Genomic DNA, 23,958 nt, shown 5'->3' on the forward strand with positions numbered 1-23,958 from the left:
ATGGTCAAATTTCCCATTGATTTTGATGATGACAATCAAATTGAGTTTTTTTTCGAAAAAAATGGATCGTACCAAACGAAAAAACATCCAATCAAATTATCCTATATAATATTATCACGTGTTTCGTTTTTGGAAACTAATTGACAAAAATTCTGTTCTCACTTGTTTTCTAAATTAATCGTTTGGTCATATTATCATCAAATGTTCGAAATTTATTTTTTTAAAACTTTTATTAAAACAAAAAAATTTAATCATTTCTAATACAGTACTATTACATAACTACAAGTTATAATCAAGAATTCAAAGCTAGAAAGGGATAACGATAAATATTCTGCATATTTTTATATTTCAAATTTCAACCAAACAAATTTGTATAGTGAATGAATGAACAACGAAACCAATATTGCATTTATAGAAAAAAATTAACCTAATGTTTAGGCAATACGACGACAAATCAGATAGAAAAAGGTGCTTATATTGATCATCAACTGAATTTTTTTTGAAAAAGAAAGTTAAAAGTAATTAGTTATTTGGATTTGTACAAGAAAAAAAAATATCTTCAACATACAGCGAATTGAGTTCTTCCTGTAATGACACTACCATCCAATAACATCATACCAACGGGACATTCCAGCATTGTACTCGTAACCGATTCTTGCTATTTGTACATTTTCATCATGATGAACGAGAATAAGTTCAATTATCTTTAAATATTTGGTAATAAATAATCATCTTACCTTAAGCAAATATTTATTATTGAAAAAATGATGTTCATTACAAAGACATTTTCGATTTAAACGGAGAAAATTTCTATTTAGATATTCAATTTTTGAACCATATTGTATTAATGCTGATAATGAAATTAGATGGGCAACATAGATGATAAGATATGCATTTACGTATAGAATGGGCATCCAAGCCAAAAATAGTACACATTCTAAATAGGTTAAAGCAACGGAAAAACTGATAAACAATATGGATAAAAATCGGACCAATTGTATGCTGTTGAAAACAATTTCTTTTTGTAGCTCAACAAATGCCTTATTCAATTTGACGAATTCAAAATAACGTATTTGAAATAATTTTCGATTTCCTCGTATCAATCGCAAGTAAAATCTATGCATTTTTCGCTGTAAAAATTTTTGTTTTAAAATCAAATAATGATTGACCGTTAAAATGAAGGTCGGAAATTGATATGAGCCTATTGATTAATTAATTATCATTAATAAATATTATCAATAATGATAATAAACATACCTGAACATGCATACAAACACCACGGCATAAAAATTGCACCCCAAAAAAATAGCCATATTATTGAATGTTCCCAAAGACGTTGTTGTATGACGCCAAATGAAACGGCAATCCATGCTGAAAATGCAATTAAACTACATGTTATTCGTTCTATTGAAAACACACGATCACGAAATAATCGTAAACGTCGTAGATTTTCCTGATCTAAACCAAGTCCATTCGATTTATTCAAATGTAATACATGCAAAAATTGATAATGTCGCAAATCTGTTGAAAGACCATAGAATACTTGAAATATATAGTTTACTGCCCATATTAAACTCATTGTTGAACAATATATTCGAATATTAGCTGGGTACATATACGTTACAATAAGAAAAAATGGATGCACATAAACAATATCTGGCCAAATAAGATAGGCAATTAGAACGAAAGAGTATAAACAGCTGATCAGACCGGGTACAATTGCATTCCAGAATGGACGACGAATCATTTCGTTTGATTTCTCGATTTGTACACTTTCATTATAATTTTCCGTTGATAGTGGATGGTATTGTTTTCGTATTATTTCATCATAATGATATAGATTATTGATATTATTGTGTATGAAACGATAGTATTTATTTTTCATCAATTTTTTCCACAAATTTATTTCCAGATTGAGTATATTCATTTTTGTTAGTTTCAATTTGATTTCTCCATGATAACAGTCGAATTTAAGGTAAAATTTTCAAATGTTTGCTTATTCTTTGAACTTTTCACCAAGCAAATCAAATTTGCCAACATCAACAACACAGAGAGGATAAAAGTCAAGATTTTCAAATTTATTTTTCAAACAAAAAAAAATACAAATTATTTTCCAGCAGTTATCGGTATATCAAGTAAAGAGACAATGATGACAATTTGAAAAGCAATGAAAAAAAGAAACGATGAACGTTTCTCTTTTTCTGGTTTAAAATTAGTCTTCGTTGGTTGTGGTGTTCATTCAATTGTGAATGACAATATTTTCACTTCAAACAAAAAAAAATAAAAATAAAATTATATCATTTGAATTGTTAAAATAGAATTTAATGTACCATTAATGATAATTGGGAAAAATTATTGATGTAAAAATGAATAAAAAATTTTCGATACGTCCAATTTATTATTCGATTCAAAATTTCAAAGAATTCAATCAATTTTGTTTTGGGTGATATTCACAAAGCGCGAGTGTCCTCTTGCGGTTGAATCGGAAAGTAGAGCAACAACAAAAAATTTAACGAATTTTCTTCAAGCAATTTGCTGAGATATTAGAACTGGAACACTTTTTTCTAAATCAATCGTCCTGCTGCAAATAGTTTGGTCATCTTATCATCAAATGTTAGAAATTTATTTTCTTAGACTTTTATTGAAACAAACAAATTCAAGCATTTCTAATACAGTGCTATCATTACTACAAGTTATAATCAAGAATTCAATGCTAGAAAGGGATAACAATGAATATATTTTCTGTAATTTTGTATTTCAAATTTTAACCAAATTTGTTGACGATACTTTGAACAATGAATGAATGAACAACGAAACCAAAATTACATCTTAATATTGAATTTCTATAACGTTTAGGCAATACGACGACAAATCAGATAGAAAAAGGTGCTTATATTGATCATCAACTGAATTTTTTTTTTGAAAAAGAAAGTTAAAAGTAATTAGTTATTTGGATTTGTACAAGAAAAAAAAATATCTTCAACATACAGCGAATTGAGTTCTTCCAGTAATGACACTACCATCCAATAACATCATACCAACGGGACATTCCAGCATTGTACTCGTAACCGATTCTTGCTATTTGTACATTTTCATTATGATGAATGAGAATAAATCAATTAACTATAAAAATTTGGCAATAAAAATTAATAATAATCTTACTTTAAGCAAATATTTATTACTGAAAAAATGATGTTCATTACAAAGACATTTACGATTAAAACGGAGAAAATTTCTATTTAGATATTCAATTTTTGAACCATATTGTATGAATGCTGATAATGAAATTAGATGGGCAACATAGATGATTAGATAGACAATTATGTACAAAATTGGCATCCAAGCCAAAAATAGTACACATTCTAAATAGGTTAAAGCAACGGAAAAACTGATAAACAATATGGATAAAAATCGGACCAATTGTATGTTGTTGAAAACAATTTCTTTCTGTAGCTCAACATATGCCTTATTCAATCTGACGAATTCAAAATAACGTCCTGGAAATGATTTTCGATTTCCTCGTATTAATCGCAAGTAGAATCGTTGCATTTTTCGCTGTAAAGTTTTTTGTTTTAGAATCAAATAATAATTGACCGTTAAAATGAATGCAGAAAATTGATACAAGCCTATAGATTGATTAATTATCATTAATAAATAATATTGATAATGATAATAAACATACCTGAAGAAACATACAAACACCACACCATAAAAATTGCACTCCAAAAAAATAGCCATAATATTGAATGTTCCCAAAGACGTTGTTGTATGACGGCAAATGAAATAGCACTCCATGCCGTAAATCCAATTGAACTACATGTTAGTCGTTCGAATGAAAACACACGATCACGAAATAATCGTAAACGTCGTAGATTTTCCTGATCTAAACCACGTCCATTCGATTTATTTAAATGTAATATATGCAAAAATTGATAATGTCGCAAATCTGTTGAAAGGCCATAGAATACTTGAAATATATAGTTTACTCCCCATATTAAACTCATTATTGAACAATATATTCGAATATTAGCTGGGTACATATGTGGTACAATAAGAAAAAATGGATGCACATAAACAATATCTGGCCAAATGAGATAGACAAATAGACCAAAAGAATATAAACAGCAGATCAGACCGGGTACAATTACATTCCAGAATGGACGACGAATCATTTCGTTTGATTTCTCGATTTGTTCATTTTCATTATAATTTTCCGTTGATCGTGGATAGTATTGTTTTCGTATTATTTCATCATAATGATATAGATTATTGATATGATTGTGTATGAAACGATAGTATTTATTTTTCATCAATTTTTTCCATAAATTTATTTCCAGATTGAGTATATTCATTTTTGTTAGTTTCAATTCGATTTCTCCATGATAACAGTCAAAATTTTCAAGTCAAGATTTTCAAATGTTTGCTTATTCTTTTAACTTCGAGAAAATCAAATAAATAAAATTTATCAATTTTTTTCAATAAAAATTTGTCAACATCTGACCAGATTCACAGCAATTATCTTGAGATTTTTCCGCGAATTTAACTTTCATTTGTTTTTTGAAATTGCACTTGTGAACAACTATTTTTTTTATTATTTCTAATACAAAAAACAAATGAAATAAAATCCTGGTTATGCGAAATGGTTTTTTTATCCTTGACTTTATACTCGTGATGGTCAATAAAACAATGATGATAGAACCATATTCAGTTATAATCGAAATGATGATAAATGATTTTACCATTTGATTACAATGTCGATGATTCTTTATTGGATAAACACTATTTCAAAGAGAGAAAATATAAAAGTCAAAATTTTCAAATTTATTTTTTCAAGCCAAAAAAAAAAAATTACAAATTATTTTCTTGCTGCTATTTATATATCAAGTAAAGAGACAATGATGATGATTTGAAAAGCAATGAAAAAAAAAGAAACAATGAACGTTTCATTTTTTTCTGATTTGAATTAATAGTTCTAGTTGGTTGTGGTGTTCATTCAATTGTGAATGACAATATTTTTCATTTCGAACAAAAATAAAAATAAAATCATTATATCATTCAAATTGTTCAAATAGAATTTAATGTACCATTAATGATAATTATGAAAAATTATTGAAATAAAAATGAAAAATAAAAAATTTTCGATACGGCCAATTTATTATTCGATTCAAAACATTCAATCTCAATATTATTGGTTTGGGTTGATATTCACAAAACACGATTGTCCGTCCCCTTGCGGTTGAATTGGAAAGTAGAGCAACAACAAAAAATTTTCCAAATTTTCTTCAAGCAATTTGCTGGGATATTAGAAAGAAAAACGTACTGATGTTGGCGAAAAGCTGTAGTTGGAATTTAAATAATGAATTTTGTTAAAAAAAATTTTGTTAAATTTTTTGATATATTACTTACGGTAATGAATGTCCTTGATGTGATTACAGTACCATTGAACAATATGAAACCAGTTACCTTTTCTAACATTATACGGGTTAATGAATCTAACTAAAGATTTAATAAGAAATTAGCAGTGAAAGGTATTATATATTTTCATTGAGACAAACACAAAGTTACCTTGTAAAAAGTCGTACAAGACAAAACTTTTTTTTCATTTAGGAGATGAAGGCATTTTTGATTTGTTTTCAAAAATTCACGATTCAATTGTTCAATTCTTGAACAATTATAAATCAATACTGATAATAGACCAATATGAGCTACATAAACTAAGCTATAGATGAATAGAAAATCAATTGTTAAATCAACTAGAAAAATCAAACAAGTTAAATAAGTAATCAAAAGATTAAAACCAATGAACAATATGTTCAGATAACGCTTCAATTGTTGATCATTAGAAACGATTTCTTTTTGAAGGTTTTTATAATTCTGATTTAATGTATTCAATTGCGATCGCATCCAACGTTTCCCTTTGTTGATATTTTCATTGTTGCACAAGAGACCTCGGAATCTATACATTTTCTCTTGTATAGATTTTTGTTTCAATATTAAATAATATTGTACTATGACAATGAATGTTGGAAATTGATATGTACTCGAACAAATATGCCAAACGCAGAAATCAAAAACGATTGCCCAAAAAATTGTCAAATAAACGGACACAGTCCATGCCGAATGTTGTATAATCATCGATAACATTAACAATGGACATATGGTTGCAATCGATATAATCAGACATCTTTCCAACGATAATAATCGATTTCGGAATAATTTAAATTGATACAATTCACATGTTCGTAGCCCACCATTATCTTTATCATTTAGATTTAAAACATGTAAAAAGCCGTATCGTTCAATTTGGGTAGAATGTCCGTAAAACATCTGAAAAAAGTGCATTGTAGACCATATGACATTCAATGTCAATACATATCTTGGGCCATTCTTTGGAATGAATTGTGGCAATACTTGAAAGAATTTATATTGTTCCAAGAATTCCAATCGAAGAACAAATGGTAATGCACCAATAACGAACATCATGTTAACCATGCCTGGAAGGATTACATTCCAAAATGATCGTGGAATTATATCAATCGATTCTTTCGTTGCTGTTGTTTTTGCATCCAATCGATCATTATCACCACAGCTTTTAAGGCGATCATATCTTAGTTGAATGAAATCATTATAGTAAAATAACTGATTGATGTGATTATGAATACGACGATAATATGGATTTTTCATCCATTTTTGCCATAAATTTGTCTCCAAATCCAATAGATTCATTATATGGATTAGTATTGTATTAGTTATTCATGTCACTACTATGATGATCAAATTTGCAATGAAATATCGGTATATTATTATCATTTTTGAATACAATTCATTCGGATAGATATTTTAAAAAACACATGGAAAAAATCTCATAATCATATTTATGAATGATCATAAAAATTTGGATATTTCAATATATAGAATTTTATTTGGTTTATAATTTTAATTTTATTCTAAATTCTAAATAAATTATCGACAAAAGACGAATGTATCATTCTACCTCATTTCATAAATCACATAACCATTTTAAGAAATATTCGATGATATTAAAAAGAAAAAGGTAGTTAAGTTAACAAAAACCTTGAATAATAATAAAAAAAAAATAAAAATAAAAATTTGATTACAAAATCAATCAAAATGAATCATAAAAAAAATCATACGGTTATAAATGTATTCGATGTGATTGTTACACCATTGACTAATGAAAAACCAGGTGTTTTTTTCAACAAAGTACCATTAATTTCGCCAAACTATGTAAAAAAAATTCACAATAATTTGATTATGTAATATGTTGTTAATCAATTTTTTGTTTCTCAAATATACCTTATATGTTTTTCGAATAATCATTGGTAAATAATTCAAACATTTTTGATTCATTTTCAAAAATGACCAATTTTGTTGTTCAATTCTGGAACAATTATAAATGAATATGGATAGTATCAATGAATGATTACAGAACAAACAACGGAATGGATATTTATAACCAGGTGATACGTTGGCCAAAAATAATAGACAAGCTATATATGTTAATAATAAAATCATTCCCAGAAACAATATACTCAAGAAACGTGTCAATTGTTTATTTATGTTTTCAATTTCTTTCAATAGTTGAACAAACTGATTATTGATTTGATCATATTGAAATTGTCGTAAAAGTTTTCCATTTTGATAACTTGAATATTTAACCATACATTTTTGATAAAATTGATCAATTTTTTTCTTTATTGATCGTTGTTTCATGATCAAATACCATTGTAAAATGACTATGAATGCAGAATATTGGTAAATTGCTTTATAAATTAATCATCAGATAGATTCAATTTTTTAAACAAACAATTAATTAATAAATTCAAACCTGAACAAATGTAGTAGGCATTTATCTGAAAAACTAGAAACCAAAATATAGTCCATACGATTGAAATATTCCACATATTTCCGGTTATTATTGAAAATATCCATACGAAATGTGTTAAATAACAAAAAGTAAGGATCATAGATCGATTCATCGATAATAATCGATCACGAATATTTATAATCCATTGAAATTGTTGTCGACTCATTAATTCCAATTCATTTACGTTGCTTTCAAGATGGAGAATATGCAAAAATCTATATTGTTCAATTCGTGTGGATAGACCAAAGAACATTTGCAATATGACAATTAATGCCCATACAGCAATAACAGTTAGATTATATTTTTTTGCTTCTTCAGGAAGAAACGCTGGTAATGTATTGAAGAATGCATATCGTTTTAAATGTTGACTCCAGATGACAAAGGACATTGCACCAAATATGTACACAGCCAGGGCCGGCCGAGAAAATCGCGAGGCCTTGTGCAAAAATAGCTTGAAAAGTTGGAGCCGCGAGGCCCTGTGTTGTACAGCGGAAAGGGCGAAGGCAGCGCGAGGCCTTGTGCGGTGCACAGTCTGCACAGGCGCCTCGGCCGGCCCTGTACACAGCATTACATATACTTGGCATTATAAGATGTAAAAATGAACGTGGAATTTTACCATTTGCGTCGATAATTTCACCATCTTCTAATTGATGATTTTCGTATTTTTGTAATAATTCATCAAAATGATATAGGATCATAATATGATTGTGGATGATACGATAATATTTATTCAACATCATTCTTTTCCACAAACGAATTTCCCAATCAAGCAGTGCTGCCATTCTGGTGTATATGTGTGTGTGTGTGTGTGTGTGTGTATTTGAGTGTTTCTACTGGTTTTGTATTTAAATGAAACTCTGATATTCACAAATTTTTGAGAAAAAATCAAACTTTTTTTCCTGGATCACAATCATTGATAATTCAACATGTGTTACGAATCTCAAAAAACAAAATTTTCAATATTGATTTAACATTATCCAAAAAAACCATATTTGATTTATTATTATAACAAAATATCTTACATAACCTGTATGGACGGTGATTTATTTGTTATTTTTTTCTTCTAAATCTTCTAGTCATCAAAACCAGCCATATCGATTCCAACTATGCAAGCTAATTCCAAAAAAATCTTTTTTTTATCTATGAATAAAATGATTATTATCATCATCATAATAATAATTTCAAATGACATTTTTTCTGTTGATCCTCTCTTTTGTTTTTTAGACAAAGTTTTTCCAAACAAATCAACAATAAAAATTGCTACTTTTACTTTAATGAAATATCATTATTTTTTAAAGAATAATTAATATTTTTTTTTTCATCTACATTGCAATTAAAATGAAAATATATATGTTTTTTATGTTTTTATTATTGAAGCAAATTAAGATTTTTTTTTTTTCGTACCCAAAACAACCAATGGGCCAAATATTGGTCAATCAGAATGTTTTTCAAGCAATATGTTGAGAAGCCAGAAAGAAAAATGCACTTATATTTCCTATCACCTAAAAAAAATTTGATGTAAAAATGTATGAATTTGATGAAAAATTAAGTAAAAAATTCTTTTTTTTTTCTGTCACTTACACTGATGTATGTGGCCGTTGTGAAAACCACACCATTTGCCAATGTAAATCCAAATGGATGAATCAACATTGTATCAATTATTAATGTCCACTATATCCAGATATAAATGGAGAAAATATTGATATTAATTAATGATTGAATACATGAAAAAAAACTTACTTTCAATTTATTTTTAATAAAGAAAATATTTTTCCTCACCCAACAATTGTATAGAAATAAAAATTTTCGTTCTAAATATGCGAATTTCCGATTTTGATATTCAATCCTTGAACTACTATATATCATTATCGATAACAATGAATCATTAACAAATAGGTTAATTGCAAATAATAGTAAAAACGCAATCGGTACTTCAACCAATAGAATGACACAGGTCATATATGTTTGTGCCATAATCAGACACACGAACATAATGGTTGTAAACCATTTTAATTCTTCATTAGTGATGAAGATTTCTTTCAATAAATTTCCATATAATTTATTGATCTTTGTCAATTCATTATTAAAGCGTAAATTTATCCAATATTGATCGGATTTGATTGCAGATTCATGTTGTTTTCGTTTGATTAATTGATTATATAATTTTTCAAGCTTATTATTCAATGATTGCTGTTTTAACTGAAGATAATATTGACATACGACAATAATCATTGGTGTATGATATAAAACTTGAATCAAAATATTGATTTCCAAGAAAGTACCAGATAAACAAACAATGAAAATAGATTTTTTTTTTTTTGAAAAAAAACAAAACTTACCAACACAACCATGTAATGCTGCATTAAGCAATTGTAAATACCAAAATATTGCACCAAATAGTGAATATTTCCAAGCTTTCAATATAGCCATTGATCCGAATGCGATGAAAACAAACAAATAAATCAAAGTTATTATAGCTCTTGACAGTGAAAATAATTGATTACGAAATGAACGTAAACGTTGTAATTGTTCACTATTTAGATTACGTCCTTTGGATTGTTTCAAATGTAGAATATGTAAAAATCCATATTTTTTGAATCCAGTAAATAGATCATAGAATTTTATAGCCGTAATACTTGCACACCATATACCCATCACAAAACACAAATATTTTTGTCCTTGTGTTGGAAAAAATGAACCTAAAGTTTTGATAAATGGAAACGATTGCAAATGATCCGGTAATAGAACAAATAAAGCACATCCAATACAAAGAATTCCAGTCATGATACCGGGTAAAATCATTTGAATGAAGGAATAATGAATCTTGATTGATTGATTACATTTTTGATGGCCATTCAATTGTTTAGTTAACAATTCATCATGATGATATAACCAATAGACATAGTTGTGAAAACGACGATAATATCTGTTTGTCATCATTTGATTCCAAAGAGCTATTTCCATATCTATAAGCTTCATTTTTCTTTAAAAAGTTTTGCGTTTTGTGAAACCAATTCTTTATATTGTTGTCAAAAGAAGAATGAAAATCTCAAAATCTTTTCCATCATAATTGTTGAGATAATTTCATTATCTTTAACTTGTTTATCTTGAATTCTTATTAGTGCTTTCTCGTGAAAACCATATTCTGTCATTATTTTCAGCTTTTGAATAGGTTAATTGCAATCCTAAATCTCAACATTCATTCATCCATTATTCTTAAATAAAAATGATATTTTCCGACTTTTTTCAATGAACATTTCATTTATTCTGACGTTAGCAACTGATGAATATTTTGGTCAGATTGAGAAACATGAAATGTCATGAATTTTCACGAAAAAAAGAATTAAAACAGTCTGTTTTCATGGCAAATTCATTTTCACAATTATTTCATTTGAATGTGATCGTTAAATTTTTATTTCTCATAGAAAATAATAAACATTTCTTCAATTTTAAAATGAAAGAAAAAAAATGACTTCTTTTTAATTTTCTAAAAAAAAATTCATTATAATCATCATTAATTATTATGTTGATCAATTCATTGCATCGCCATAATTTTTATGACATTCGATCGAATTTAAGCAATATGTTGTGAAGACAGGAAGAAAAATGCACTTATATTTGCGATTACCTTTTTTTATGATTAATCAATTAAAATTAAAAATTAATGAAAAATTTTTTTTTTTCATATACATTGATTTTAAAAAACTTACACTAACAAACGAAGCTGATGTGAATACTTGACCATTAGCCAATGTGAAACCAAATGGATGATATAGCATAGTGCTACACATTGATGTCCACTATAGGATTTTAGATAGTTTTTTTTTAATTATTCAAATTTTATTCGATTATGGATAACACTCACCTTTATAGTATTACGAACAGTAAAAATTTTCTTTTCACAACTTGAAACATAAAGACATTTTTGTTTCAAATGAATGAATTTCTTATTGAGACGATCAATCCTTGAACTACGATGTAACATAATTGTTAACAAAACATCATTAACAATTAAATTTGCCGTAAAAAGAAATAAAAATTGGATCGGGATTTCCACCAACAATAAGACACTGGTCATATATGTTTGTGCCGTAATTAGACACAAAAAAAGCATCGTGTTAAACCATTTTACCTGGTTATTAGTGGTCGCAATTTCCCTTATCAAATCATCATATGCTTTTGTGATTTGTGTCAATTCATAATTCATTCGTATGATGAGAAAAGATTTCATATTCAATTTTGGTCGAATTAACATCAAACGTTTGTAAAAATTTTCCAATTTCGAATCCAACGCTCGTTGTTTCAATTCAAGATAATATTGACATACAGCAATAATCATCGGTGTATGATATAAAACTATTTGAAGAAATAAAAAAAAATTCATTTGAAATTAGGATTTAGAAAAGTTTTTTGTTTTGCATTAAAATCTCACCAACACAACCATGTAAAGCTGCATTCAATAATGACAAATACCAGAATATGGCACCGAAAAGTGAATATTTCCATGATTTAAATAAAGCCATTGAACCGAATGCAATAAAAACAAATACATAGATCATATTGATTGTACTTCGTGTGATTGAAAACAAACGGTCACGATATAATCTCAAACATTTTAATTGCTCAGGATTAACATTCAATCCAGTTGGTTGTTTTAGATGAAAAATTTTTAAAAATCCATATTGTCGAAATCCAGTATATAGATCATAGAACTTAATAGCCGTAATACTTGCACACCAAATGCCCATTACAGTGCATAGATATTTTTGTCCTTTTAATGGAAAAAATATGCCCAATGCTTGAAAAAATGGATTAAAACCATCCGGCGATAATACAAATAATGCACAACCAATACTAACAATTGCGGTCATAATACCGGGTAAAATCATCTGAAAAAATGTATAACGAATACAAATTTCATGGCCATTCTTTTGATATTCCAATTTTTTTCGTACTAGTTCATCGTGATGATAAAGCCAATAAACATAGTTATGAAATCGTCGATAATATCTATTTTGCATCAAACGATACCAAAGACGTATTTCCCAATCTATAAGATTCAAGATTTTCATGATGAAAATTCTTCTCGGTTAAATCGGCAACTGACGAATGAATTCAAAAAAAAAAAAATGAGAAAACAACTCGATTTTTTCTTGAGGTTAGCACTAATGGTTGGAATGGTTGTTTCATTAGGATAGCACTAATGATCTTATAAATTAATTTTTATTAATATTATTATACATTTCCACTTTTTTTCTCTAATTTAATATTTGTGTTTCTATGGTGTTTTCACATTCTATCTAGTTCATAATATTATTTCATCTTAGATACATTAAATTTTAAATCTTAACACAAAAGTAGATAAGTAATTTTTGCCATTTTTGTTGTTGTTTTTGTTGTTGTTGTTGTTGTTGTTTGTTTGTTTTGTTTTGAATAAGAATATGAAATCGCCATGGATTAGTTGTTTTCTGTTTTTGAAATTCATGATTTTCAATTCATTAATAGAAAAAATATTGTACTCATATCATAGAATACGGTTGTAAATGAATTTTGCGTAATCAATATATTGTTAGTCAATGTGAAACCAAATGGTATTTTCATCGATATCTCATTGATTGATTCATACTATCGAAAAAAAAATAAATTTGAATTAGTTTTGTTCAATGGAATAAATTTATTTTACCTTGTTAAAATTAATAACATTCATAAAATTTTTTGCATATGAATTGGTCAAATATTTACGTGTTGAATGATAAAATTGTTGATTTCTTGTGAAAATTCTTGAACAGCAATATATCAATGATAATAAAGTACAGCAATGGCCAGTATAAACAATAATAAGTAACAGACGATAAACTGAAAACATTTCAACAAAAAAAATAAGAAATGTTATATATGTAATAAGATTTGTAAAACCAGTCAATAATATGGTTAAAATTCGATTGGATTGATTATTCATTTTAATAATTTCTTTGTTTATATTGAAATGCATACGATTTATGCGAATGAAATGTTTTGTCATTCTATATTTGGATTTTCGATTTAACGATGTTGATGATTGCATTAGCTGATTAAGACGTGTGATTTGTTTTTGTACTGATTTTTGTTTCAATCTTATATAATGAAATATTAAATGGGCAATAGTTGGAAATTGATATAAAGCTGAACAGATATAATATGACCAAGTAGCATATGTCCAACTCCAAAAAATTAACCAAAAAAACGATAACTCCCAAAGACGTTTTAGTACAATCTGTATGGCTATTGCAGTGTAGCCAACAGCCGCTATTGAATGACTTATCAATTTGAGGATGAAAAACATTCGCCTTTTAAAGGTTTTTAATTGTTGCCTTTCATTGGCATTCAATAATAATCGGTCATTACATTTTTTATTTTCTTTATTTCCATTTTCTTTTCGCACAACGGTTTCTGGATCAAGATTTAGAACAATAAGAAAATCAAAATCCCGTAGATTTGTACGATATCCATAAAACATTTGTAGCATATGTAATAATGACCATATAGCGGCTACGATTAATGTATATATCTGTCCACCATCATCTGGTGGGAATTGTGCCAATAACCAAAATGAATATTGTCGACACCAAGCTGGATTATTAACGTATATGAATATTGTTAGGCCAATAAATGTCGTAATAATACCAGGTATTGTAACTTGATAAAATGGACGACCAAGATGTTGATTGAAATTTTTTTGTCGTATGTAACCATCATCATTTAAAAAAAAATCTGGCCATTTTTCCAATATGAGACGATTATAATAAAGCAATGGAAATATATGTTCATAAAATTTTTGAATTAATTTCTCCATCGACATTCTGATCTAACATTTCTGTTGTTGCTTAGTTTGATGAATGAATGAAAAACTCAAGAATGTTACGTTTTTTATCGGTTTTTTTGAATTATGAATTTCGCCATGCAATATCATTATCAACGATAATAATGATGGCATTTTCTTTTTTTGGTTGAACAGTGAGAACTCTACCAATGAACAATTGCGTTCCAGAAGTTTAAATTTTTTAATGTCCGGTTGAAATTAAGAAATTTCATCAATTATGATAATTTATTAGTTTATTTGACAGCCAATTTGAATCACAATTGATTGGTTCTACATTCTTTTTTCGTTGGAAAAATTCAAAATTTCAAATTTAAATTTTTTTTCGTTAAAATTTTGTTCGTAAGTCGAGAATCCACTGTATAAAAATCCATATGGAATGGTTTTGGTCGATTAATTGATTGTCATCAGTCCTAGTGACTTTTTCTCTATTTATTTATTGAAGTCTTGATTGCCTAAATTGAACTAATGCAGATATGATACCACTAGATTTTCTTTATTCGATGACAATGTATAATATGATCGATAATTCTTAGTATTCACATAGATTGAATGCTATGAATAGAGAAAGAGGGAAAAGTTCATTCTATTAGTGAAGAATAAATTCAAGTACATACTTGAACAGAAAAATATTTCGAGGTAATTATCTCCATTGAAATTCGCTGTTGTAATAAAAGTTGGTTAATATTATTATTATTATTGTCAGTAATTTCAACTTACTTTTCATTCATAATGGTACAATTTAATTTGAATCACCTGTTTTTTTTTGAAACCAACTGAATCTTCGATTGATTTTTTTATTACTTAAAAAAAGTAACCAATTCCATTGAAATTTAAATTTTATTCGTCATTTTTGATCAGAAATCAGGCAAATATTTTTTACAAGTTTTTTATATTTAATTTTGTTTTTCATATTAATAATTTACGATTAAAGAATTGAATAATGATCATGGAATAAACATTCATGTCTTTGATTATGGTTAATTGAATGGAAATTCTTAGAAATTTAAATTTGATTAAATCAAGTTTTTAACTAATAAAGAAAATGATGATTCTTCAGAAACTATTTGAGTATAGTTAGCAATTAAGAATGGTACAAAGTTTGACTAAACTTTTTTTTAATCGATAAACACTTTATTTTCATTGATTGATAAACTTATATTGTTAGCTACATCAAAATGAGAGACATTTCTTTCTTTTTTATTGACCATCGTTGACAATTTTGCCACTCATTAATAGGAAAAAAAGTGTACTCATGTTATAAAAAACCACAATGAATGTATTACTTGTGATCAGCATATTATTAACCAAAGTAAAACCGACCGGAAGCCGTAGAGATATCTCATTGATCGAATCATACTGAAATGAAATTAATAAGAGCAAAAAATTATTGAGAAAATGGTGCAAAAAAAAATTTGTTTACCTTGAAAAAATTTTTCATAATCAACAAATTTTTTGCATAGAAATCGAAGAGATATTTTCGATTGTATCGATAAAATCGCTCATTTCTTGAGGCAATTTTAGAACAGCTATAAATCATTGATAATAATGTGCTTGAATGACCACAATAAACAATGATGAATAAAATCCGATATACGATGGATAATTTAGCGAAAAATATCAAATATGTTATATAAGTGATTAAATTGCTAAATCCTACGAATAATATGGTCAACAAACGTTTCGATTGATCATTCATTTCGACGATTTCTTTGATTATATTCGATTGCACGTGAGTTAATTTAATTAAATTATTAGCCAATTTTAGCCCCAATTTTCCGTATTGTTTTCTAGGTCGAATTATCAGTTGACTTAGCAATGATCTTTGTTTTAAACCAATATAATAATGGACTGATAGAATAATGGCTGGAAACATGTACAACGCTGAACATATGTAATATGGCCAAAATATATAATTGGCCATCCAGAAGATTAACCAAAAAAATGATACTTCCCACAACGATTTACGGAAAACCTGTATGGTCATCGCTACATAAGCACCGATCGATATAACATGGCTTATTATTTTCAAACAAATGAAAATTCTTCTCTCAAACAATTGTAATTGATTTCGATCCTTTTCATTAAGTCCCGTTTGATTTAATTGATGATGATGACTTTGTTGTCGGACCAATTGATTCGGATTCAATATAATAAGAAAACGAAAATATTTTAATTGATTACGAAATCCATAAAACATTTGCAAGAAATGTATTGATGACCATGTTATAGCAACAATCAATGAATATGTTTTGCCATTTTCATGCGGAAAATTATTCACCAACCAAAAGGAATATTGTTCACACCAAACAGGTTCACAAACATAGATGAACAATGTAACGGCAAACAATGTTGTCACAAAGCCCGGTATGATTACTTGAAAGAATGGTCGACTAATTTTTTGATCAAAAATTTTTTGTCGATGTTCAATATTAATAATAGTGAAAAAATTTGGCCATTTTTTCAATATAAAACGGTTATAATAGAATAAGCAGAATATATGTTCATAAAATATTTCCTCAAATTTTTTCAACAACATTTTCAAATACATTTTCATAAATTTAATGATTGATTCAAAATACGAACATTTCATAAAAAAATTCATTATTTATATATATTTGTTTTATTTGTCAAATTTATTATGTGAACAAGAACGATTCGATCTAGAATGGTAATTTTCCACACTCTGTTGACAATCATGCATTATTACCAAAAATAAATTTTTTTTTCATTCTTCAATTCCCATTACCTCATTTAACATTCACAAACTATGTATGGGTAAAAAACCTATTATCTATGATCGATTTGATTGTATTCATGTATTTGTGTATGTGAAACAAATTTTTAATTTTCAACGGGCAAAAAAACCTTGATTTCATTGATTTTTGATTTTCTTAGGGACAGATATTTTTAAAATATGAATTCTCTCTTCTTTTCACTGTTATTTTATTCCATTTTTTTCGTGATTTTTTCTAATGAATTTGAATAATTCTGTTGAAATTCCAAGTTTTTTATTTGTTTTATTATTATTATTTTATTTTTGTATGAATAAATATTCATTTCTAATGAAATTGTCGGAAAACTAGAAAGAAAAATGTTAGAATATTACTCATTATTGTGAAATAAGTTCTTGATGTAAATAACCAACCATTTTCTAATGTAAAACCGTTTATTGGTTTATTCATCAGGCTATATATGTGATTGAATCAAACTGTGATCAAACAAAAAAAAAACAAAAACATAATTCAATTCCTGGATTATCAGCAAATAAATTCTTACTTTTAAAATTGTTTGAAAATCAAACATTGTCGTCATAAATTTTTATTATCGATTTTTTTTACCTATTGAAATTGAAATATTAAACGAATTTTTCTTTATTTTTTTCTCATTTTTACAGGTAGGTGTTCAGTTTTGGCAATTTTTTTCATCTTGGATTTGCGTGCATTTATTTCGCATTGGCTTTATCTTTATTTTGTCAAACAACCACATACGAATCGGATTCGAATTTGTAATTCAATTATTTTGATGGTAACTGGTCACTTTTTTTCAAAACTACTCTCAATTTGTAAATTTTTTTGCCAATATTATACATACAGGATGACTATACTTTGATTTTATCAATAATTTAATATATAATCAATTAGTCTTTTTTTTTGATTTTATTTGATTCTGGTTATTTTTTTTTTTTTTTTTGGTAAGGATTTTGTTTTATAAATTATTGATCAACAGCAGACATTATGATTTTGAAAATAATGAACACTTTACGAATTTTTTCTTGTCCTTATTAGGGCCAGTTTCATACTGTTTTCTATTGTATTTTTATGTTCCATTCATATTGTGAGATAATCCACAAAAAAACATTGGATTCATTCATTTTTTTTTGTATGAGTGCAATTGGCCGCAAATTTTGTTTTTCCTGACATGTTTGACCAGATTTTATTTTTCTCCCACTTCTGAAGAACTGCTGTGACAGATTAAATTATTTTTTACAAATAAGCATAGCCAAAAAAAGATGACAGTTTGTTGTTGTTGTTGTTGTCATAGCTGTCGATGGCTTTTGATTTTAGTCCAAAAAAATTCAATTTCAAAATTCATTCCCACTCTGGAAACATAATTTCAGAATTTTTTTTTTCATTCTTTTCAAACACATACACACATTCTAGATGATTCAAAAATCTAATCAAAACCAAATTAGCTTCGATTTTTTTTCTCATTATTGAATGATCAAAGAAAATTGTTCGAATTTATACATTCGTATATTTCGGTGGTCAGAAATCATAATCGATCGAGAATGTTTTTGAAAATTTCCTAGTCAAACTATTGGCAAATTTTCAATCATGATGACAACACGATGTTTTTTCCCTTTTATATTTTGTTATAGAAAAGAAAAATCGATAGAATTGAATTTTCATTTTAAATCAAATTAAATTAGAATGGTTTCTGTTTTTTTTCTGGTTCCAATGATGCATTGCCTTTTGGGAAGTAAATATACACATCCAAAAAATGATTTTTTTTTTCATTCAGTTTTCAATATGAAAAATGAGAAAAACATAAAACCGTTTGACATTGAATGTCATAATCTTGACCAGAAATGTAAAGAATCCATGCCACCTAGCACTGGACATCATCATAAATTTCAAGTTTCATTCTAAATCCAGAAATAAACTCTCTCTAGATATGAATGGACAAAATGATTTGATTTTTTTTTGTTCCCGATAAGTGTTGCATTATTCTTGTTTTACGTATTCTACTCACATTCGTTTACGAATCACACTGTTCATGTGTGTTTTGTTGAATTTTTTTTATGTGGCAAAAAAATTCACTGAAAAGATCGATTTTTTCTACTACGTGTTTTTTAAGATAGCTTTCCACCAATAATTGAATTGCTTTTTTTTTGGCTTTCCATTTTCATTTATTTTTATCTATGGGAGGGAGAAGGATTTGATCAAAATACAAACATAATCCATTTATCGAATCAAATATATTCGATATCTACTATCATGCTATGGTCATCATCAACAGAAAAAAAACCGGTGGTAACGAAATTGATCTATTTGATTCACCTAATTCAGAATTCCAAATGAAATCAATGATGATTCAAAAATAACATAGATTTGTAATTACGCCTATCATTCTATTTATTGGTTCCAAATGTAATGTTTTAGATTGATGTTTTTTCTGGATGAAATGAATGCGTTTCAATTCAATTCACATAAAAGTTTTTTTTTGCTATTCTATTTAAGTGTATTGTGTGTTTTGTTTGCACATTTCCGTTACAATTTTTGTTACAATGAATTAAGAAATGTTTGTTTGTTGTGTTCATCATCATCATCATCATCATCATCATCGAGATACTTTAGCAATGGAAATGGCAAATGTGAATTATAATAATGTCAAAGTGTATGTATGTTTGCTGATGCTGTCTGTTTCATCAATTCGATACATTCATCAATCCCTTTTCGATCACATTCATTTCAAATAACTTGGAATGTGTGTTTGTGTGTGTAATGTAAATTGTGAAATGGACAGCAAACAAACAAACATTTTTTTTTTGCTTGTCCGTAGCCAATTGTCATTGTCATCATCATGTTATTTTGTTGTTATTATTCTTGAATGTCTGAGTTTTTTTTTCCATACACTTGACTTTAGTCATCAACATGATTCGGATGTTGATGTTTGTGGTACAGAATAATAACATTTGGTATGATCCAAAACCAGGGAAAAAATATCATTCTATTATCGAAAATGAAGGTGTGCGTGTGTATTATTGTGTTTTTGTCTTTTTCTCCCTCTCTCTCTCTGTGTGTGTGTGTGTGTGTGTTTATATTCAATTATTGATGATCATCATCCGATGATAATGATCATTCTAAATGTGGTTGATTCACACTTGCAAATAAAATTCGTAATATAATTCTATGTTTGTTTGTGTCGGTGTCCGTCTCAATGTATATTTAGCTTTTTGAAATGAAATTCTGTCGTTTTTTTGTGGTGAATATGATCCAAATTTTCGTGACGATTTGGTTATCAATGTGTTTGTGTGTGTGTGTGTGGGTGAGAAAAAGAAAAGAGCCAATTTGATTTACGATTATGAAGTGAAACATGGATACTTCCAAATGTAAACTGTTTTTTTTGTTCATGTTGTCGTTATTACATTTTATGATCGTTATTATTATTCGTTGTATCCAAAATGAAATGCCATACATTTACTGGTTAAAGAAACAGCACAATTCTTAGTTAATCTGAACGATGATGTCATGCAATGCTAATAAACTTGCAAATAGAAAAAAAAGAATTTTGCTTATGTTTTAGATACATTTAATTTTATCATCATTCTTTAGTAGGTCCAAATTAGTTCTAATAAACCCTTGATAATATCCACTCTAGTCCCTGAAAAAAAAAAATTTTTTGTGGAAAACACATACACACATAGATAGGCTATTAGTACCGATATGTTTTATTGTCCGGTTTTTTTCTGCTTGCTTTTCGGTGGTTTTCTATGCTATAAATGAATTGAATATACCATGTAGGTCCCATGTGTGTGTGTGTGTGTGTGTGATATTGTTGGATTCGTATCGTATCTCTTGATTGTTTCAAATTTGTACGCATTGTGACCCGAGGAATTGTAGTGCACGTATGGAATGAATGAATGCTGGCTTTGCAATTTTTTTTCCTTTCTTTTTTGTCTTTCTCTCTCCTTTGTTGGTTGCGCTTTTTTTCCTATTATACAGAACAAATTCTTGCTTTTGTTTGATTTGAATTCTATCCCTATTCTTTTATGGATTTGATAAAATAATAATAACAATAATAAATTCTACATTTTTCGGTAACATCTGATGATGATCATCATCATCATCATCATCATCATCATCATCATCATCATCATGTATTGAATATATATCAAAGTTTTTTTTGTGGATATAAACGAAAATTTATTAATTTATTTTTGGGACCAAAATTTTTTTTTCTCTGGTTCAATGATCCTCCTCCCATTTTGTTTGTTCTCATTTTCGGGCCCCTATTTCTTTTACCCAATGGCAATGATAGTTTTGATCCAAATATAAAAACTAAAACAACTAAAGAGAGAGAGAGAAAAAAACAAAATTCATTTTCAAACACAAATATCATTTAGGGAAATAAGGATATCACATGGCAGATGCCAACTTTTGTTTTGTTTTGTTCAAATAACCGATAGCCAACACAATAGTGTCGACCACACTAATATTGTGTATATGTGTGTGAGAGAGAGAGAGAGTATGTATGGATCTAATCATTAATTGATAAGAGGATATACCGATTCTGTAGATTTGTATGTATAAAATCGGGTTTTTGTTGGTTATTTGTTTCTCTTTCTCTTTCTCATTTTATTCTCGTTTTTTTTTGTTTATGCATTTCGATTACTGTTTGTTGTTGTTGCTGTATCATTAGTAAATTCCTGAATCCCACAAGCAATGATAATAGTAAAACATCATCATCAACATTCATTTATCTTTTCATTCATTTTGTTTGGATTCTCTGTGTGTGTGTGTTATCAATTCTATTGTTATTCTCTTTGTTGACTGTACAAACTTGTTGTTGTTATTGTTATTGTATCAGATCTTGACATCTATTTTTTTTGCTATTCTAATGTTGAATTGTTGTAAAAAGAATTTCAAGTGCAAACAACTATTTTCGGGTGTTTGCATACATAGTGAATGGTTGTTGCCGTTGTGTTTTGTGGTGTTACAATGATAATAATAATAAGATTAACTTTTTATACAACACAAAAATTGTTAATGATAATAATGAAAATGTATATGACACACACACACACACACACAAACAGCCAGACATGAAAATGATGCTGATGTTGATGATGATGTTAATGATAACTCTTTTGTCTTACAATTTTTCATTCATTTATTCATGGCTAATATTTTGGAATTCTCATTTATATAATGAAAATTCTATATCCAATGAACCGATTCTATCATTAGATCCATTTTTTTTGTATCTGTATTCCTATATGACACGTGTTTCATTGTATTTCTTTTTGGACGAAAATTGTATGTATTATTCTTGTCATTCATAGTATTTTGTATCAATCTTGCCGAAATAAAAGATTATTAGATTGGCTCGATTTTGCGTTTAATAATAATTACGTTTAAGTTTTGTTATATGTCATTAAGATGAAACACGTGTTTGATTTATCAAATTCATTTTTTTTGTTTGTTTGTTTATCTGTTTCATTCATTTTTAAGCTCATACACGCGATATGAATATATTGAAGATTTTTTTTTGTTCTTACTTATCCGTGGAAAAAAATCTTTTTTTCTCGATTGTAACATGTATGAATTTGACAAGTTTGAATAATTTCCTATCGTCACGAATTTTGTATATAGAAGATTCAAACGTTTTTTCTTTCTATCACTAACCTTGTTGATTTAGATAGTGATGTAATATGTGACAACACAACACAATTACAATCTAATGTATTAGTCACAAGATTCAGAATGAAATTACCTCATTCGAAAAAAAACATAACATTCTTATCTACCAATCCATTGACTTTTCTTCGACCAGGTAGATTTCATTACACGAATTGTTAATTTTTATCGATTTTATCGATACTTTCTCATTTCTGTCGTAGGAAATAAGAAATGTGTTTGCTGATTCATTTTCATTTCTCTTGTTTTTTTTTTTTTTTGACAATCTCGTTAGTCTGTGTTGTCATCATGTCACGAAACAATCAAATTCGATATTTTGAATATACTTGGGCACCTGATTACACAAGATTTTATTTTATGGTGAATGTCAAACAAGGAAATGACAAATTGTTAGCAAATAATTAGCATTTTTCTTTTTTCACAATTTCCAACATTTACAGACAAAACAAACTTGTCTGCATATCATACAATTCAAATGTCAATGAAAATGTGTTTGAATACACACAAAAAAAAAAAAAAAAAAATGCGAATCGAATCATATTGAATGTCCGAAATAATAATAACCATGTCTAATCACATCGAAAGCGTCAAGGGCGTTGTCATCATTATCATCATCATCATCATCATTGTCGGTTTATTCTTTTCGGTAATTTCAAAGTTGTAAAATATATTGTTTTGGTATAAAATTCTTAGATATTTAATATAAAAGTAAATTTTGCATAAAATGCACGTATTTCAAATGAATCAATATTTACTATATATATGTGACAGTGACACTTTTTTTTGATTAA

At 27.6% G+C, this 23,958-nt stretch overlaps 5 protein-coding genes across 9 annotated transcripts; all 5 read right to left on the bottom strand.

Moving 5' to 3' along the window:
- Positions 1 to 371: 371 nt before the first annotated feature.
- LOC124492574 (uncharacterized) lies at positions 372 to 1,988 on the bottom strand. 3 transcript variants are annotated; one of them, XM_075735372.1, is made up of 4 exons: positions 1,420 to 1,988; positions 738 to 1,201; positions 569 to 658; positions 372 to 488 (listed from the first exon to the last, which is right to left on the bottom strand). In XM_075735372.1, exons 1-4 carry the CDS (start codon positions 1,925 to 1,927, stop codon positions 435 to 437), a joined length of 1,116 nt encoding a protein of 371 aa, XP_075591487.1. In that variant the 5' UTR covers positions 1,928 to 1,988; the 3' UTR covers positions 372 to 434. The 3 variants fall into 3 exon arrangements, with proteins under 3 accessions (XP_075591487.1, XP_046911456.2, XP_075591486.1); XM_047055500.2 differs by having other exon boundaries at positions 1,258 to 1,988; XM_075735371.1 differs by having other exon boundaries at positions 405 to 488; positions 569 to 654; positions 1,258 to 1,988.
- A 645-nt stretch (positions 1,989 to 2,633) lies between these two features.
- Positions 2,634 to 5,181, bottom strand: LOC124492577 (uncharacterized). Of its 3 annotated transcripts, none has more exons than XM_075735374.1 (5): positions 5,085 to 5,181; positions 3,683 to 4,779; positions 3,163 to 3,626; positions 2,989 to 3,078; positions 2,634 to 2,906 (listed from the first exon to the last, which is right to left on the bottom strand). In XM_075735374.1, the coding sequence occupies exons 2-5, from the start codon at positions 4,350 to 4,352 to the stop codon at positions 2,853 to 2,855; spliced, it is 1,278 nt and encodes a 425-aa protein (XP_075591489.1). In that variant the 5' UTR covers positions 4,353 to 4,779; positions 5,085 to 5,181; the 3' UTR covers positions 2,634 to 2,852. The 3 variants fall into 3 exon arrangements, with proteins under 3 accessions (XP_075591489.1, XP_075591488.1, XP_046911462.2); XM_075735373.1 differs by lacking the exon at positions 5,085 to 5,181 and adding an exon at positions 4,853 to 4,992; XM_047055506.2 differs by lacking the exons at positions 2,634 to 2,906; positions 5,085 to 5,181 and adding an exon at positions 4,853 to 4,992 and having other exon boundaries at positions 3,044 to 3,123; positions 3,183 to 3,626.
- Positions 4,989 to 6,877, bottom strand: LOC124492578 (uncharacterized). Its single transcript, XM_075735370.1, has 3 exons — positions 5,566 to 6,877; positions 5,407 to 5,496; positions 4,989 to 5,336 (listed from the first exon to the last, which is right to left on the bottom strand). Exons 1-3 carry the CDS (start codon positions 6,724 to 6,726, stop codon positions 5,283 to 5,285), a joined length of 1,305 nt encoding a protein of 434 aa, XP_075591485.1. The 5' UTR covers positions 6,727 to 6,877; the 3' UTR covers positions 4,989 to 5,282.
- A 179-nt stretch (positions 6,878 to 7,056) lies between these two features.
- On the bottom strand, positions 7,057 to 15,934 carry LOC124492576 (uncharacterized). The gene is given in 8 exon segments (XM_075735375.1): positions 7,057 to 7,244; positions 7,318 to 7,784; positions 7,850 to 8,297; positions 8,455 to 8,531; positions 13,424 to 13,495; positions 13,712 to 15,299; positions 15,362 to 15,406; positions 15,465 to 15,934. Coding segments are annotated over 6 exon segments (2,175 nt in total). The 5' UTR covers positions 14,727 to 15,299; positions 15,362 to 15,406; positions 15,465 to 15,934; the 3' UTR covers positions 7,057 to 7,148.
- LOC124492575 (uncharacterized) lies at positions 11,397 to 13,367 on the bottom strand. Its single transcript, XM_047055503.2, has 4 exons — positions 12,321 to 13,367; positions 11,754 to 12,244; positions 11,599 to 11,688; positions 11,397 to 11,516 (listed from the first exon to the last, which is right to left on the bottom strand). Exons 1-4 carry the CDS (start codon positions 12,958 to 12,960, stop codon positions 11,463 to 11,465), a joined length of 1,275 nt encoding a protein of 424 aa, XP_046911459.1. The 5' UTR covers positions 12,961 to 13,367; the 3' UTR covers positions 11,397 to 11,462.
- Positions 15,935 to 23,958: the final 8,024 nt, after the last annotated feature.

This window comes from Dermatophagoides farinae, chromosome 1 (assembly GCF_024713945.1).
Source record: "Dermatophagoides farinae isolate YC_2012a chromosome 1, ASM2471394v1, whole genome shotgun sequence".
In the NCBI taxonomy this organism is placed as follows: Eukaryota; Metazoa; Arthropoda; class Arachnida; order Sarcoptiformes; family Pyroglyphidae; genus Dermatophagoides; species Dermatophagoides farinae.

Excerpts from the sequence above, each read along its gene's own strand:
- LOC124492578 (XM_075735370.1), bottom strand. The coding sequence starts at position 6,726 with ATGAATCTATTGGATTTGGAGACAAATTTATGGCAAAAATGGATGAAA. Across the intron at positions 5,497-5,565 it reads CTTGTACGACTTTTTACAAG|TTAGATTCATTAACCCGTAT; the intron begins GTAACTTTGTGT and ends TTAAATCTTTAG. Across the intron at positions 5,337-5,406 it reads CATCAAGGACATTCATTACC|CTTTTCGCCAACATCAGTAC; the intron begins GTAAGTAATATA and ends TTCCAACTACAG.
- LOC124492574 (XM_047055500.2), bottom strand. The coding sequence starts at position 1,927 with ATGAATATACTCAATCTGGAAATAAATTTGTGGAAAAAATTGATGAAA. Across the intron at positions 1,202-1,257 it reads GTGTTTGTATGCATGTTCAG|GCTCATATCAATTTCCGACC; the intron begins GTATGTTTATTA and ends ATTAATCAATAG. Across the intron at positions 489-568 it reads CAGGAAGAACTCAATTCGCT|TTGATGATCAATATAAGCAC; the intron begins GTATGTTGAAGA and ends AAAAAAATTCAG.
- LOC124492577 (XM_075735374.1), bottom strand. The coding sequence starts at position 4,352 with ATGAATATACTCAATCTGGAAATAAATTTATGGAAAAAATTGATGAAA. Across the intron at positions 3,627-3,682 it reads GTGTTTGTATGTTTCTTCAG|GCTTGTATCAATTTTCTGCA; the intron begins GTATGTTTATTA and ends ATCAATCTATAG. Across the intron at positions 3,079-3,162 it reads GTAATAAATATTTGCTTAAA|CAAGAATCGGTTACGAGTAC; the intron begins GTAAGATTATTA and ends ATGTACAAATAG.
- LOC124492575 (XM_047055503.2), bottom strand. The coding sequence starts at position 12,960 with ATGAAAATCTTGAATCTTATAGATTGGGAAATACGTCTTTGGTATCGT. Across the intron at positions 11,689-11,753 it reads CTGTTCGTAATACTATAAAG|TGGACATCAATGTGTAGCAC; the intron begins GTGAGTGTTATC and ends AAAATCCTATAG. Across the intron at positions 11,517-11,598 it reads CATCAGCTTCGTTTGTTAGT|GTAATCGCAAATATAAGTGC; the intron begins GTAAGTTTTTTA and ends TCATAAAAAAAG.